The 18,870-nt window shown below is 35.1% G+C and overlaps 1 protein-coding gene across 1 annotated transcript in view; it reads left to right on the top strand.

Annotated features, from left to right (window-relative positions):
• The first annotated feature begins 9,249 nt into the window (after positions 1-9,249).
• IYD (iodotyrosine deiodinase) overlaps positions 9,250-18,870 on the top strand; it is a 34,569-nt gene continuing 24,948 nt past the window's right edge. The window contains exon 1 of the mRNA XM_074309569.1: positions 9,250-9,566. Coding sequence (XP_074165670.1) covers positions 9,392-9,566 — 175 coding nt within the window. The 5' untranslated portion in view covers positions 9,250-9,391. The remainder of the gene's footprint in view (positions 9,567-18,870) is intronic.

The raw sequence follows: 18,870 nt of genomic DNA, 5'->3' as shown, positions 1-18,870 counted from the left end.
GTCTCATAGTACCACTCTGTGATTTGGATTATCCTTAGAAGAGAGATTAGCTTTGTATTGCTGGCTGGACAACCACCTGGCATTCTGGTAACTTCTTTTTTCATAGTGATATATCTGAATAACTCATTTCCTTAATTAATGGCTTTAGTCCTTTGCTGGCATTCCACTTTGTAGGGCCTTATGCTCAACCCTCTTTTCCCCTTTTCTTTTTGTAGGAATCTGGATTCTAGAACTTTTAAATTTGGGATTCCTAGTAAGGTAACATTCTAGGCTGACATTGATTAATGAATTCCTTTCTTTCACTAATCTGCTGAATTTGGGACCGTGTTGCCCAGAAAATCTCCCTTTCTCTTGTTCTGGAGACAAGGGATCTCTCTTCTTGGATCACATAATTTCTCCCTTCATGAGTGTCATGTGTAGGGATTGGGTCTTATGCTACTTTTTGTCTAAAGATGGGAATCAGGAACTTGGGGTTAAGTAACTCTCCTCTTGAGTTATTAGCAAGAATCTATTTAACTTCAATTTGCAAGCTTACACAGACATCCAACCATATTTTACCAGCATGTTATGACACACTGAAATGTATCTTTTAAAATGATCTTCTAGGAACCACCTTGGGACCATACTGTCTTGATCGGTGAGACCTAACTATACCTGGTATTTCCTGACCATACCTTAATGTATTCTTCCCACCAGTTTGTCTAGCCCTGTTCTAACTCCTTTTCTAGGAACGATAATCAAATCAACACTGTCATTACTTTTGAAAAGGGGCATTTTAATTGATTAGCCTATAGCTACATTCATCATCCATACCCTTATCTGGCCTCATTTATCTACATGTATTCTCTTTATTAAAATGTAAGCTTCTTGAGACCTACTCATGTCTTTCTTTTCTATCTCTCTCCCCATTCCCACCCCTATTCTTTGTCCAGCTTGGTACATACAAAGAACTTAAAAAATAGTTTTTCGTTTATTTATCCATATGTGTCTTCTGCCCTAGATAACCATTAATGACTTCTATCTCTGCTGCTCTCTGAAGATCTATTTAGACCAAAAAAAAAAAAAGGATAAAATTTAAGATCCCAAATTCCCAGTAAAAACTTTCCTTTTATATAGTACAGTATAAATGGTAGCCCATTCTACCATATCTGCTACACATTAGTCTAAGCCAACCAAATCATCCCTGGTCAATGGCATTTGATCAGGAAATGTCCTTAGTCCTTTCAATGAGATACCAACAGGCATTTCCATACCATCCACTGGGAAGTGTTTTCAAAGTTCCCCTGATTACCTTATAAGCTTATCTAGTTCATCAATGAAACTCCCTGATCAATGTACTACATTTGCAGGGCTGAAGTGAGCTCCAAAAAAGGTCTTGAGAGAATAAAATAAAGACTAAATTTACCAAGTTGTAATTTAATAGAGATAGCTGTAAAATCCTGCCCCTGGGTTAAGAAATAATTACACTGAAAGTACTGATTTTGGGAAAGAAGGAATAAACATTTGAGTAGTGCTTTGGATAAATATTATGTATCAGGTGCTGCAAGTAGTTAGTGCTTGAGAAATGTTATCATATTTAATGAGAGAGCCAAACTAAAGAATAGTTTATGTGTAAAGAGATTTAGGAATTTTAGTTGATTGTAAACATGATCTAAATTAACAGTTGATTGTAAAAATGATATAAATTAACAATTTATATTAACAGTTTAATATAACTTCCAAGAAGAAAGGTTACATTATCTTAGGCTGCATTAAAAGAAATATAATGCTATAATGTAATGTTCAAAATAAGAGAAATAAGGATTCCTTTGAAATATATATATATATATGTATATATATGTAAATTAGATCACACTTAGAATAATGTGTTCAATCTTGGGAATCATAGTTTAGAAAGAATATTAGCAAGTTGAAATGTCTTTTGAAGGGAAGGAAAGAATAAACCTTTCTAAAGTGTCTGTTAAGTTTAAGCACTGATCTAAGTGCTTAAACAAACTAGTATTATCTTTTTTGATCTTCACAATAATCCTGAGAGGTAGATGTTGTTATTATCCCCCATTTTGTAGTTGAAAAAACTGAGGCAAATAGAGATTAAATGATCAGGATCACATACCTAATAGCTACATTTGACATTAGGTCTTCCTGATATCAGATTTAGTGTTTCATCCACTGGGCTACCAGCTGCCTCAGTTTACAGTAGGTGGACTCTGGATAATGAAGAACCTCAAAACTTCATATGAGAAAAAGTTGAATGAATTAGAAATATTTTATCCAAAAACTGGTAACATCTTGGTTGTCTTGTGATGTGGTAGAGTGAAGGTTTTATTTACTCTATGTGTTTTAGGAAGCAAGAGGATAGTAAGTGGATGTAAGTTATAAGGCAGTTTTTTGGCTTAAGAAAAGAAGAAACTTTTAGTAATCTGATTTATCCAACAATGGAACAGGCAGCCTTCATAATCAGTGAGGTCTTTTTCCTGAGAAGCATTTTTTCATTGAGGATTTCAAAGAAGGGATTTCTGAGTGATTAAGAAGCAATTCTAAAGTGATCTTAAAGATCACTTCTAAGGTCATAGTTAAATAACTTCCATGTCCTCTACTAATACTCCTCGATTTATTAAACTCATAATAAAATTACATAATTACAAAAAAATATCCAAGAATTGCTTTATTTTTCCTAGCTTCATTAATAGTTTGGTCTAAAAACAATTCTTCAGAAAATCATAGAATTCATCAGAGTGCTTAAGTTTTTCAAACCTCAGACAGAGATCTAATGAGTGAATTGGATGACATTTGTACTCTGTATTCTGACATTAATTCAAGTTCAGTTTTTAACCTGATAGAAAAATACATATATATAAATGCATTCTGGGGAAAGAAAAATTTAATGAAAAAAATACATTGATAAAGGAACACCATGATTTGAAGGGCATTGGGAAGATTAATTTTTAAAAACCCATTCTCAGGTAAACCAGTTACCTATGTTGAATACTCCACATTTTTATTCCTCAATATCTAGCTTAAACCCTGGGGGTTTTGCCTTTCTCCTAGGAGATATCTTTGTCTGCCAGTATTTGAAGAATTGCATGCAGTCAGCTTGAGGTTTATTTGGTAAAATGATTAGATTAATTATTCATAAAATAGGATCATCATAATTCATTTAGCATATGAAGTAGGTGGAGTAATATCTACACGCACTCATCTATACCATGTATTATTAAAGAGAACTTTTAAAAAGGCCATTTTAGCAGGATAGCACAGATCACTTTTCTCTGCCTCCAGAAATACTTTCTAGTGCTAATCCTTCCAAGGGAAGACAGTATATAAAGGGTGAGTCAGTGCTCAATAGCAGGTTTGGTATAATAGTGTATATTTATAGTATCACATGAGAATTAAAAGTATTAATAGTTGAGTGCTGAAAAAACAAAAACCTTTGGCTGCTGGCCTATCAGATTTCTGGGGTAGTGAGTGTCTATGAACAAATGTGCTTTACTGCAGTGGGAATAAAGGTAGATTTGGAGTCAGAAGATAAGTTTGGACTATGGTTTTGCCACTTACTACTGTATGACCTTGAGCAAGATTCTCTCTTCTCTCTTCTCTCTCTCTCTCTCTCTCTCTCTCTCTCTCTCTCTCTCTCTCTCTCTCTCTCTCTCTCTTTCCTTCCTTCCTTCCTTCCTCCCTTCCTTCCTTCCTCTCTCTCTCTGTTTCTTGTGCTCTAAATCACCAATCCTATGACCTCTGGATCACCTAATTAATAATAAATAAATATGTTTATATGGCTTGTGGTTGTTGCCTGTTGTTTTCAAAGAGAATCAAAATGACATCACTATGTTAGAGTCAAGTTACAGTGGTCTGACTGTGGCTGATTGGACCAATATGAGCTCAGAATGCTCTGCTATAGATTGGACACAAATAATCTCTATGAACATTTGGGGTGGTTTCTTTAACTGAGCATCTCACATTTCTTCTGAGCTAATTCAATTTTGCCTTGCTAATACAGCACAGAATCTTTCTCATAAGGGTACACCATGCTGTGTGGTCTTGTGCAAGGGTTTTCCATGTCATACAATCAAATTCTAAAGTTCTTAAGAGAGATCGTGAGGATGTCCTTATATCAATATATGTTTATATATCCATTTGTTTAATAAATATGTTGTTATATTGATTACAAATTATATAACATGTTATTATATTATAGATTAATAATATGTATATATACATATATATATATATGTATATATATATATATATATATATATATATATAGAGAGAGAGAGAGAGAGAGAGAGAGAGAGAGAGAGAGAAGAGAGAGAGAGAGAGAAAGAGAGAGAGAGAAAGAACTGAAAAAGACCTTAGATGTCATCTAGTCCAGTCTTCTCATTTTATGGATGAGTAGTAGCTTGGCCAAAGTCAAAAAGACAAAGTGGAACACCTGACTGAAACTTGAATCTTTTGACTTCCAATCCTGACCCATCTATAAAGAGATTGTGTTGATATAAATCTCAGTGAGAAATAACAAAAAAAATTAATCAAGAGATATTTGTTTCTTACTATCCTCATCATGAATAAATAATTTTTTCCAGTATCTCATATGTGGCATTGTTCTATTAGATACTATAAGGATGGTGGTGAGTTTATAATCTAGTTGAGGTGTTAGGATACATACTTTTAAATATTTTTCCAAGTACATGTAAAGATAGTTTTCAACATTAATTTTTATAAAATTTTGTGTTCCAAATTTTTCTACCTTTCCCTTCCCTAAGACAGCAAGCAATCCAATTTAGGTTAAACACATGCAATTTCTTCTAAACATATCTCCATATTTGTCATGTTGTGCAAGAAAAATCAGATCAAGAGGAAAAAAAAAACCACGAGAAAGAAACAAATAGCAACAACAACAACCAAAAGGTGAAAATACTATGTTTTGATCCATATTCAGTCTCCACAGTTCTCTCTGGATGTGGATGTTTTCCAAGGGATATATGCTTTAGGGGAAAAAAATAGCACTACAAAATATATATGATAAGTATTAGGTCTTTATTGTTAATTAGTTGTTTTTCAGTCATGTCCAACTTTTCATGATCCCATTTGGGATTTTCTTTGCAAAGATACTGGAATGGTTTTCTATTTCCTTTTTTTTTTTCAGCTCATTTTACAGATGAGAAAACTGAGGCAAACAGTTAAATGACTTGCTCAGGATCACCAGTAAATGTTCAGTTAATGCTTGAGGCCAGAGTAGAACTCAGGAAGACTCTTCCGGCTTTCTCTATCCACTGTGCCACTTAGCTGCCTTCCCAGTACTAGATATACAGGCGATAAGTGTGAACTGTTAAAGTATTGGGCTAGGAATTGTAAGGAATTGTAAGGAATATAACACATAAAAGGACAATGAACAACAATAAAAAACCCTCATACATATATATTTCACAAGGGTCTCCATAAGAATTCTCTAGGATAAATAGAGCAAGTATTGTCCCCATTTTAAAGATAAAGTAATTAAAGCTCAAATAACTTGAATTACTTGCCTACACAGCCACTAAATGGTTAAGCTGGATAATCTATGATAAATATCTGTAACCAGGGGCTCAAAAATCATTTGCATAAGATTTTTCCTCATGGGTAGAGATCGGTTACTCAATGCTTCACACTCTTGAAGTGCTTGAGTGAAGAGAGAACTTAGTTTTCTGACTTACAGCTTCAGTAGAGAAGATATTACCTTCCACATTTTCTTCAGGGAAAAGTTCCTGAAGAGAAAGAAAATCTCTGGAAATAAGATGACCTGGAGAGAATCCAGCACCTCAACAATGTTTTTAACTCCAGTTTATTACACTAAATAGAGATACTTTGGGAAATTTCCCTTGGGTAAGATCTGGAACTTTCTTGATTGAGCTAGAATATGTAGCTTTTAGTGGGAGTGATCATTCTATGTATTGTCTGTTATTTTCTCATCTGTATAATTTCCCTGATTTCTGTTTGCCATCAATATGGATAAGTAGTTTATTTGGTATTTGTTGGATATGGTTTTTGTGTAACTAGCATCTGGTGGGAAATGAGTCAAATCTTGGAAATATAGCTTGGAACATTCCTTCCCCTGAGGAATATTAACTAAGATTTAGCCTAACAATATTTAGGAGAAGGCAGATATAATTCTAGCGTAAAACCCACTCTCTGAGGAGATCAGAATGGCTAGTTTAGTGGCCCCAATCTCCTGCTTTCCTCCTAGAAGAAACTAGTTTTCCTTGGAGAAGGATGGGCAGAGGATACTGCCTCCCTTCTATCCACATTTAGACAGATCCATGTGAACACACATAATCAGGGATGTGCTGTTAAATGTTTAATAATTGGTTCTCTTTTTTAAAAAGCTTATAAAACACATTTTAAAATTTAATCTGCATTAATAGTTATCATTTTCTTTTAACTAGGCAATCAACCAAACAGGAAATCATGCTTGACTTCCTTCCTTCCTTCCTTCCTTCCTTCCTTCCTTCCTTCCTTCCTTCCTTCCTTCCCTCCTTCCTTCCTTCCTTCCTTCCTTCCTTCCTTCCTTCCTTCCTTCCTTCCTTCCTTCCTTCCTTCCTTCCTTCCTTCCTTCCTTTCTTCCTTCCTTCCTTCCTTCCTTCCTTCCTTCCTTCCTTCCTTCCTTCCTTCCTTCCTTCCTTCCTTCCTCCTTCCTTCCTTCCTTCCTTCCTTCCTTCCTTCCTTCCTTCCTTCCTTCCTTCCTTCCTTCCTTCCTTCCTTCCTTCCTTCCTTCCTTCCTTCCTTCCTTCCTTCCTTCCTTCCTTCCTTCTTCCCTTCCTTCCTGCCTGCCTTCCTTCCTTCTTTCCTGGTTAACTTTTTCATAGAGTTCTATTACTTTTCAAAATATGATACACCAATTGAATAATTGCACCTCTTATGGCCATCAGACCTTTGAACTAGGTAGCATTTTGAGAGAGTTTCACAAGTAAAGGACAAGGTCTGTCTAAGAAATTCATGAAATCCTTTTTCTCATGGTTCAATAGAGCAAAGTGAATCTCATTTGATAAATCACATCCTTAAACAAACTCAAATGTACCTCATTCAAAACTTCCCCTCCAGGTTTTGATTTAAGTACTCTCTACCCAAGAGCTTCATGCTCCAGGGGACATGTTGTCAGAAATGGAAAATCACAAGTATTCAAAAATTTCATTTGCAGGCAAAAGATGGTAAAGTTAAAGGCCTGTGTGTAGAGTAAAACTCTGATATGGAACACAGATTATGGACTTAGTTATACTTTTGTCCAGATAATATCTCTTGCTTGTAACTGTTCTCCAGTGCTTTCTTCAAATTATGGAATTATTCTTTTTTAAAAATATTAAACCTCTTTAGTATTTTATTTTCCTCAATTACATGTAAAAACAATTTTTAGCATTTGTTTTTAAAACTTTGAGTTCCAGATTCTCTCCTTTACTTCCTACCCATTGAGAAGGCAAGCAATTCTATATACATGTGTAGTCATGCAAAACTATTCTATAATAGTCATATTGTGAAAGAAAACATAGATATTGTATTATTATTAATGAAGAAAATCCTTGTCATATATGACTTAAAATCACAGAATTGTAAATAGATCATAATGTTTTACAGGTTGAGGTAAAACATTCAAATGCTTTATGGAGGAAGATTCAAGAGGAAGTTGCTATGATCTTCCATTGTGAAATAGGAAACAAAGCATACAATTAACTAAGTCAAAGTGAAGAAAACATTTTATAGAATTGAGAAAATCAATGTGTTTGAATTACAGAACCTAACAAACAGAAGGGACCTCAGAAGCCATCTAGTCCAAACCCCACCTCTAATAGGAATCTTATTATAACATCTCCATAATAATTAACCATTAAGCCTTTGTTTTGAAATGTTACCTTCTTATCCTAGAATTGTACAAAGATATAGAGGAAGGTCCTCATCATCTTGAAAAGAAGCCCTGTGAAAAGTTTATGAAATGATGTCATCAAGAGTGGTACAGAATGGAAGATAACAGTTGGATTTTTGTGCTGTACTGTTGAAGAGAGTTCTTGCAGTTTAATTGAAATATTGGATGGAACTCATAGAATCGCTAGAAAGAGATCTACTCTTCTCATATAAGTCATTTACTTACTCTCTTGAACCTCAATTTCTTTATGAGGGACTAGATAATCTTTAAAGTCCTTTAAACTTCTAAGATTTACCATGCTACTTGTCTCCAGTAGCATAATCAAGGCAAAATGATCCACTTACTGTGACCCTTGATATATCTCATATTTTACTACTTCCATATCTTTTCTCATGCTGTTTGTTATGCCTAAATTACCTCCCCAAATCTTGATTTATTGATTTCCTAGCCCAGCTCTAATATCACCTTCTTCAAGAAGCTTTCCCTATGCCCACTCATCAGTTATGATACTTCTCCTTTTAAAATCTGTATAGTTCTTTACATTTTCTGATGTTTTTCCTGTATTATTTTGCATTATTATTATCTTATATATATCATATCCCCCAAAGAATATAGGTGCATATAATAATGTAGTAATATTTGGATTCCAAAGGATTGATAATGAAGTAGACTATCCACCACAGGTACAAAGAAAGCACTGAGTAAAACATACGTTTTTATTTATAGTCAACACAGGAATTTGTTTTGCTTGACCGTGCATATTTGTTTCAAGACTTTTGTTTTTCTTTTCTTTTTCATTGTCAGTGAGGGGATATAGGAGAGAGCGAAAATAAATTTTTGTTAATTAAAAAAAGAAATTAAAAAATAAATATTTGTTGAATTTAATAGAATTTTCTATCACCCACACATGCAGAAATACTATTTAAAGGTATTAGCTAATTAATCCCACAATCTTGTTTACTTCTTTGCCTTACTGTGGTTTATCTGGCAAAACAAAACAAAAAATATATCCTTTAGTCTCAGTTACTGGAGGATGTATTTACTGTTTCCATAGGTTAGTTAAAGTTTGTTTTTCAAAAAACAATTGAGCAAAACATAAAACCCTAGAGGGTGATGTATATGCTTGTAAAGAAAATTAAATGCTTTCTTTTACTCCTGTCAAATTCTAGTGCATTAAAATGCTTGCTCAGATCTTGGCTTAGATCTATGCTATCTACTTATTACTGAACTACAAGGGTTTAAGTATGACTATGGGTGTGTACACACAGACACACACACACACACACACACACACACACACACACACACACACACACACCCCAGTGATCTTTGCCCTTAGGAGAAAGACCTTGAAAGTTTCTAATCTTGTTACACTCATTTGGGCATATTCTGGGTTTTTATCCCTCCTCCTTCTCTCTTCCCTCCTTGTACTTACCATTTTCATTTAAAGAGTGCAGTGGAGGGAGGAAAGCTGGACATTGTTCTGTTCCAAGCTTCAGAATCATGTCTTTCTTTCTGACTCCAGTCTTGATCGCAATTATCTTAATCTTGATTGGGAGGATCTTTAAAAGTGAAGGTCCCAGCAAGAAAAGAGAAGATGAGTCTAAAACCAAGCCAGAGCACCAGCCATGGGTAGATGAAGACTTAAAAGACAATACAGAGCTCCACTTTATAGAAGGTAAAGAAAGCAGGAATATTGCTTAGCTTTAGCATTTAGCATTTTTAATAATATAAATCTATGTTGATAATATAAATTAATAGAAATCAATCAGTTTTACCTATGGTTCAAATGAATTTTAGACAATTGTTTGATTGGAGTCAAAAGACTTAGGTTTGAATCCCCCTACTGCTCTTTACTAATTGTTTGATTTTTGGCTTTTGTTGTTCAGTCATTTCAGTTACTGGTTTGCTATTTCCTTCTCCAGCCATTTTACATTTTACAAATGAGGAACTGAAGCAAACAGGGTTAAAGTACTTGTTCAAGATCACACAGCTGGGAAGTGTCTGAGGAGGGATTTTAATTTATGGAGATGAATTTTCTTGACTCCAGGCCTGGCATTCTATCGATACCACCTAGCTGCATTCTTCCTCTTATCTTTGCCTGACTTTCAGTAATCCCTTTAAAAGTGCTCATTGGTTATTTGCATGTGGATATCCAATCCATCTCAAACTCAGCATGTCTAAAACTGAAGTCATTTTGTCCAACAGATCTGTACTTCTTCTAAACTCTCCATTTTCTTTTGAAAGTCTAGATCATTTGGATTCTGATTTGACTCTCACCTTTTCCTATTATTTCTAACTTCATGATTTTTCCAGATCCTCCTTTCCACTCTTATTGTCACCATCTTAACTGAAGCATTTGTCACCTCTAGCCTATTTATAAAATCTTCTATTCTCCTTGCCTTTTCCAATCTACTCCTAACTCATCTGCCTAATTTAGCTCCTACCTGGAGGTCTCTTTAAGTTGTGTAGTTATTTGGCAGGTCCTATCAAACAGGAAAAACTCTGAATACTGGTTCAAGGAAAGACTGTAAGTCTTTTTTCCTTCTAAGAACTAGTCCAGCTAAATTCAGAATTGTGTTCTTATTCTTCCTTATCCATTACCTTCTATCTTCTGTGTTTGTAACTTTGTACTCATGCCTATTCATTTCCTCCTCACCACTGTATCTTCTCTTTTCTAAAACTGTTATCATTTATCTTTGAGTACTTTTTAGACTGAGCCCAGTATTTCATATGAAGCCTAACGAGGATATAAGACAGCATGACAGTCAGCTCCCTAATTTCTGGACATTACATCTGTTTCTTGGCTGATATCGCACTATAGACTCTTAATGGGTTTGCAATTCCCTAAAACTTCCAAAACTTATAAAACAAGAAAAGTCTATCTCTCTCTTTTGTTTTTTGTTTCTCTGTCTCTATTCATATGTTTATGCATATCTGTCTCTTTGTCTCTGTGCTCTGTCTTTCTGTTTATTTCTCTGTATCTCTCATTGTGTCTCTATGTCTCTGACTATTCCTCCTTCCTCCCTCTCTCTTTTTCTTCTTTTCTCTCCCTTTTCTCTCTCTCCCTCTCTTCTTCTCTTCTCTCTTCCCTCTTCCTTCTCCTGTTTCTATCTCTGTCTCTGTTTCCTCTTTCCCTTCCTCTCTCCTTCTCTCCCTTCTTCTCCAGTCTCTGTATCTCTCGTCTCTGCCTCTCATTCCCCCTTCCCGCCTCCCCCCCCAGGCAACTGACTTGTCCAGGGTCACACAGCCAGGAAGTGTTAAGTGTCTGAGACCAGATTTGAACTCAGGTCCTCCTGATTTCAGGGCTGGTGCTCTATCCACTGTACCACCTAGCTGCCCCTTTGTCTCTGTCTCTCTGTCTCTGTCTGTCTCTCATTTCCACTCTCAGTACACCCCACCTCTTTCATCACCTGGCAGCCTAAACTGAATAGTCTCAACAGCCAAAGGCATGTTTGTTTTGAAAGTTGGAGGTTTCATAATTCCCCCACACAGAGTGTTCATTGTTTACATGGGAGTGAACGAACTCTTCCTTCTACTCCCACCACTTCAGCTACTCCAATCCTCACTAAAGTGATTATTAGGCTTCCAAGGCCACTGAAGTCTCTAGGTTGTGTGATTTATATGAGACTGTTTGGCTGTTGAGAACTATTATTTAGAGACCAGAACATTTTAAAGGAGGACCAAACAATCATAAAGTTATTTTAAAATTATTTTTATTGGTACAAAATAGTTGTTACAAAATAGAGTTACAAAAAAGTTATCATTTAACCATTTTAGTTGGATATAATTTTTACTAAATACTTTTATATAATCTTATTTGATCCTTACCACTCAAGGACAAATAATATTATGCCTGTTCTAAAGATAAGGAATTCCAGGCTTTGAGAGGTTTAGTGATTTGCCCAGGGTCATATATGTGATAAGTGGGAGAACCAGGACTTGAAATCAATGTCGCTGTAATCTTAGTTCATTGATCTTTCCAGTAAGCCACACTGCCTGTCATTTATAGTTTCTCAATATTTGCAATTAGAAGGACGTAATGAAGTAGAAGAAACCTCAGGGCCACAAATGATCAAACAGCTACTGGTTCCTATATAACTAACCTTTATTTAAGAAAAAGTATATAGAACAAGCTTTGAGAGCAGAACTGCTACAGATCTGGCTCCTTAGTGTCCTAGAAATGTAGGCAATATTGGATATCCCAGAGGTTCCTGGTTCATATGCAACTTTACATTTACAGGATATGTCAGTATTAGGTGATTTTCTACCCTGTACCAATGCTGATTTCATCATGATGAAAACTAACTTTGAATAAATAGATTCAGATGGATGGGACAGTGTTTTTAAAATCCTGTGCTGCACATAGAGAAAGATAGATATATCTATAAATAGATTCACGGCAAAGGGGCAGCTTAAAATAAATAAATATATAAATATGCATATTTATCTGTATATAGATATACATAGCTATATTTATTTACAATTGGTCTAGAAAACTCGTTATCTTTTCCCCCAAACTGTCCCCTTTTCCTAACTTTCCTATTACTACTGAAAGTACTACCATCTTTCCAATCACCCAAACTCATAATTTAGGTGCCATTTTTCATATTTCATATGCAATCAGTTGCCAAGTCTTTTTGATATCACCTCTGCAACATCTCTCTAATATGTCCCCTTCTCTTCTCTGATACTGTTACTACCCTGGTTCAGACCCTAACCACCTCCTACCTGGACTACTGCATATCCTGGTTATGTAATCCTGAGAAAGTCATTTAATCTTTCAGTTTTCTGGGAAGTAGTCTTGTGTTCACTAAGTTTGCAGCAGGTAAGCATAGTCTCTGAGAGACTCTACCCATGATAGGAAGTCTTAGAATATGATCCTACTGTCTAAAGCTAAGCAACAATGAAAAATCGTAAGGACAAAAATAACAGGATGTTAGAGACTTGATCAATTCTTTGCCTATGGCAACCTGTGAAACAAAGAAAAGCACAACATGGTCCTGAGTCCTGCATTTGCTTCCACTCTCAGAGCAATCCTTGCAGGCTAGCAAAAATGGAGAGAAAGGGTACTAAAATTCACACAGTTTCAAGACATCTATAAATATTAGTCTACATGCTGGTACTTGAAGTGTGAGATCCTTGACCAGTGACCAGTAAATTGGCACACTATTGGAGGAAGTGAATCATATTTATCTTGATGTTCTTAAATGAAAACAAAGGGCTATTGCAGCTAAATGGAAAGATGTTTCACAAACTCTCTTTGGAGAAGCAAATAAAGGAATTGTGAATTTCCTGTGTATACAAAGGAATAAGAAATATCACATTATAGGACATTTGATCACTGCATATTCATTGCTCATGAAAAGAACACCTGTAGAAACACTGCTGTGAAATAATTTTAGGTTATGCACCAATATTTGTTGCAAAAATGGGGAGGGGGATAAAGAAATTCTGCAATGAATTTTAAAGAGGCCTCTAAATGGGATTAAGATGCACTTTAATATTTAGCTCCTTCAATACCAAAATAGGCATAGCACAGTTTATGAGTGAGAAATAAGAGAGGCCAAAAACTTATAGAATATGTATATTTATGTATCTATAGCTATGTCTCTCTATCTGTATCTATCTAAGATTCATGATTACACATAATACATATTTTCCTTAAGAAGAAAGTCATATGGAGGTCTGATACGGAAAGCATGCAATATCTTCATTAAAATGAAATTAGGCAACTGGAATGATTGTTTATTGACGTGGGAATTATTTCCAATTCAGTTGTGAAAAATCAGAGTGATGATTAGGTTGAGGAAAGATCAAAATCATTACCCAAAAGGAAGAAAGAAAAAAAAAAATTTAAACTAAGGAAAACAAATGAGTCAACTCCTGCTTGACCTATATAAGCAATAATCCTGAGAAATGGGAAATGGATAAAAGATATGATATGTTCAATTATTTGGAGAGTTGTCAGCATACTTTGATTTGTTTTATTTGGTGGGTAAAACTAAGAATAGTAGGTGGAATTTGCAAAAAGGGCTATTTAGACTTGATATTAGAGAAACCTGCCTAACAAAACTCCTTTTATTGGACATATTGAAGCAAAGTTTATATCTATAGTTAGAGTTCTTTTTTCCTCAGAATTGTTTTGTTCTCACAATATCTCTCATATGCTTTCTTTTCTCTCCATTCACAATCATTCTGGTGAAAACTCTCATTACTTCTTGTCTAGACTATTAACAGTAGCCTTCTTGTTGGTCTCCATCTCTCCCCACTCCAGTATATCCTCCATTCAGCTAGCTGCCAAAGTTAATTTCCTAAAGCAAGTTCTGAATATATCAACTCCCTCTCACTTAAACTCAACCAGTTCCCTATTGCTTATGGAATCAAATATAAAATGTCCTTTTTGGTCTTTAAAGTCCCTCACAATATGCTGTTTTCTTACCTTTCTATTTATCTTACACTTGACTTCCTGATGTGTGCTTTATAACCCATGCAACGCTGACCTACACTCCATCTCCTAAGTCTATACCATGATTGTAATCCATATCTAGAATGATTTCTATCACCATCCTCCTATTGACTTGCTTGGTTTCATTTCTGCATTGTCAATGTGAGTTTATTCCAGAGTCCCCCTTTATTTTCTTTTTGTGCTATTTCTCTTCAGATACAACTCCAATGGGTTCTGTTGTCATCTCTATTCTTAAAACTCCCAGATCTACATATTTAGCCCTAGTCTGTCTCCTGAGCTCCAGTTATATATCACTAATTGCCTATTGGAAATTTACTATTGGATGTTTCATAGGTATCTCAAATATAACATGGTAAAACAGAATTAATTATCTTCCTTTTCAAAACTCACTTTTTCTCCAAAATTTCCTATTCCTATGGAAGGAATCACCTTCAATCTATTAATGAAGATTCTTGGCCTCAGAAGCATTTTTAACTCTTCATGTTCTCTCAAACCAATTATCCAATCAGTTCTCAAGTCTTATTGATTCTATCTCTCCCAAATATTGTGGACTTTCTCTCCAGTACTATATGATTAGAGAACATACCAGTTTAATGTTTTCATTAGCTCACCTGGACCATTGTAATAAAATAATCCCTGATCCTCCTCTCCAATCCATCTTCCACACAGCTGCAAAACTAATTCTTTTTTTTTTTAATAGTTTTTATTTACCAGATATATTCATGGGTAATTTTACAACATTGACAATTGCCAAACCTTTTGTTCTAATTTTTCCCTCCTTCTCCCCCCCCCCATGGATGGCAGATTGACCAATACATGTTAAATATGTTAAAGTATAAATTAAATACAATATATGCATACATGTCCAAATAGTTGTTTTGCTGTACAAAAAGAATCGGACTTTGAAATAGTGTACAATTAGCCTGTGAAGGAAATCCAAAATGCAGGTGGACAAAATTAGAGGGATTGGGAATTCTATGTAGTGGTTCATAGTCATCTCCCAGAGTTCTTTCGCTGGGTGTAACTGGTTCAGTTCATTACTGCTCTATTGGAACTGATTTGGTTCATCTCATTGTTGGAGAGGGCCACATCCATAAGAATTGATCATCATATAGTATTATTGTTGAAGTATACAACGTCTCCTGATCCTGCTCATTTCACTCAGCATCAGTTCATGTAAGTCTCTCCAGCCTTTCTGAAATCATCCTGTTGGTCTTTTCTTACAGAACAATAATATTCCATAACATTCATATACCACAATTTATTCAGCCATTCTCCAATTGATGGGCATCCACTCAGTTTCCAGCAAAACTAATATTCTTAAAATACAGATCTGATGATTTTTACCTTGTCCCAAAAGTGAATTTCTATTTGTTTGTCAGCTTGCCATTTAAAAGCCTTCATAATCTGGCTCCAAACTCTTCTCTAATCCATCTTGCAAACAAGATGCTGAGGTGATATAAATGTCTGACCAGGTAATCTCTCTGCTCAGTAAAATCCAATAACTCTATACTGATGATCAATTATCATGTCCTCTATTTGGTATTTGAAAGTCCTTTACATTTTTTCAATCACTTTTTCCTATCTTACTATGCATTCTTCTTCAAACTAAGACTCCAACTCTTGACTCTTGACACCAACTAAAGTGGACTTTTTTTTTTTTTGCTGCTTTTCACATGTACTATTTCATCTCTCACCCAGTGCTCTTATATAAGCTGTCTCCCATTCTTGGATTATACTATATTGTTTTTAGACTCCTTCAAATCCTACAAAGCTTAGTTCAAATGCTACTCCCTAAATTAAGTCATTTCTGATTTCCTTTGTTCTAATGCATTGGTCTCCAAATTACTTTGTATTTGTTTTGAATATTATGTATTATTCATTAATATATAGAAAGTAAGCTTCTTGAAAGCAGGAACAGTTTTATTTTTCTTTGTCTCACCAGAATCCTTCACAATTTCTGGTAGCATATTGCTTAATAAATACTTATTGACTAATTGATTTTGGTATGACTATTTCTTCATGTAAACATGTGTTAAGGGAATATTTGATGATGAAGTTTTGAAGAAGGGAACTGACAGGCAGTCAGTTCTCTACAGCAGATCACACATTTATAGTTACACAATTGACTGTATTTGTGAATACAAAATTCCACTGTGTTAATTTATTGACTAGAAAAAAAATTGATTTATTAGCACAAAGCGTTTCCTTAAATAACATTCTCCAACGATGTCTCCTATGCATATATGAAAATCACATGATTCCTTAAAAGTTGTAGTAATAGGAATAATTTTGTTAGCTGACTGATTATTAATATAAACCAAGCCATAAAAAAGGGAGAGATAATTTTACTAAAGATACTTCTCACTGTCACCAAAGACGTTCAGCTCAGTGTCCAAATGGAAGAAAGAATTTCCTGTGAATGATGGAGTTCTCAAGATTTGATAATGAAATCCCCCAGATTCTCCTCTTTATGACATTGTTCTGATTTTTAATAAGCATTCAGAGTATTGCAGCGTTTTCTAGGTAGAATCCAAAATCACTCCAAAGAGGTTGTTTTAACTATACATTGAGAAAAAAGTAAAGGGAATGAAGGATGCCTATTGCCCAGACTATAATATACAGGTGGGTGGTTAACCCATAGAAATGGTCCATCAGTGCACATACGTTAGAGAGATACTGTGAATAGACAATGGACTGGACTCAAAATTAGACAGAGTTTACTTAAAAACTTTTGGGAAACTAAACTGGACTTTTAATGATCCCAATCTTCTTGAAACAAAGGAACGTTTTTCTAACACCAATATTCTTCCAGTGATGACATATGGTTATGAGTCATAGGATACTATAATCTCCAAAGAATTAAAATTGCAGATCACTCAAAGGTCAATGAAGAAGTGCACCATGAGTGCATACATTCTGAAACTTATTGCCAATGAGAAATTGTTCAGGAGAAATGCTATAAAAGATGCCATTAGATGATTAAGTGAAAAAGAAAGTGGGTCAGTCTTATGGTGAGAATGAGGAATAAACATTGAATAACCTGAGCACTCCATTGGTATCTATGACATTTCAAGAGATATAGAGTAAGGTTTCTAACATGTTGGATGGATCCCCTGTGGAGGATTTACAGGAAGTCATGGACAGGATGAAAGACGTAGAGAGATTGTGGTCGATACCATTAAAGGAAGTAACCACGTCCTTGAAGTCACTCTTCCATGGACAGTTACATAACCAGTGCTAAGGAAAGCTCTTATTAAATACTATCTATGCTACCTAGTAGGGGTAACGTTTTAACTGTTGCCATCCATTTGATCTGTAGCCCAATGAGTTTTATCAGTTTGGCTTACTGGATCCCTAAATATAGAACAATGGAAAAGTAAATTTATAAGGAAGGTAAGAAGTTCAACAGAGTCATCATAGATTTGAAGGGTTTAAAGAGACACTAAAGATCAATTAGTTTAAATTTTATGAAGCATAAAACATGGAATCCTAGCTGGGTAGAAAAGGTATGGATAGGGTACCTTACTACCTATGTGACTATGCTACTAAGATTCCTTACTTATAAAATGAAAAGAGTAGGTTTAGGCAGCTTCTAAGGTTTCACACAGTTCTATTTCTATGATCCTATGGTTTTCTTTAAGTTAATCTTTTAGCACTGTTTATCAGTTATATTTGTATTAAGTCTTTTGGGTTTTTTTCAGACCAGGAGATTGACTTGAGAAAGCTAGGGACAACATAGCCGAATTGGGTGCAGAAAGAGGATAGAAGAATTCCTTCCTCAAACAGGAGTGTCCTCTTCCTTTCTTGTTTTCATTTGCTTAAGATAGTGTAATTATTATGACAAGGAGAGGTCCCTCTAGGGAGAGTTGGAAAGAAATCTTGATAAGAATTTGAAGCATACCATTTTAAGATATCACTGGAAAATGAGTGAGTTATCAAGCCAGATCCTCACCTATGTGGAGACTTTGAAGCTCTGTTTGCCCACAGAATAAGCTGTCTTGCTGGAGCTTATCATCTGTCCTGAAAAAGATTAGGGTTGAGGGAAGGGGATGATCAGAGAATAAGAGACCTTAAAATTGAAGAGACTTGAAGATCTGTCTTCTCTGCATGAGAAAACTGAGTCCCTGAGATATTATGAGTAAATTGAGGCTCAAAAAAGTTAATCATTTAGCTAATTAATAACTCATGTCTTTATGTCCCTTAGGCTTACAAAACATTTTCTTTATAACAGACCTGTGGGTGAGCAGCGCAAGTGTTATTCCTATTTCATAGATGAGGAAATAGCAAGCAATTATTATTAGTTATACAGATAGAAAGTATTGTGGCCATGATTTGAACTTAGTCACCCAGCTACAAGTTCCATACTTTTCCACCAAAAAAGATTTTGAAATCAAACTTCCTCGTTGAGTGTGTGTATTCATGTGTATGATGGCTGGGGGTGGGGGAAGATTAGAGAAGAAGGGGAAGGTGATTGCTTTTTTTTCTACCTGCTGTTAGCTCATTTTCCTTC

The sequence above is a fragment of the Sminthopsis crassicaudata genome, chromosome 4 (assembly GCF_048593235.1).
Source record: "Sminthopsis crassicaudata isolate SCR6 chromosome 4, ASM4859323v1, whole genome shotgun sequence".
Classification (NCBI taxonomy): Eukaryota; Metazoa; Chordata; class Mammalia; order Dasyuromorphia; family Dasyuridae; genus Sminthopsis; species Sminthopsis crassicaudata.
This window is presented reverse-complemented; position numbering and strand designations above follow the sequence as displayed.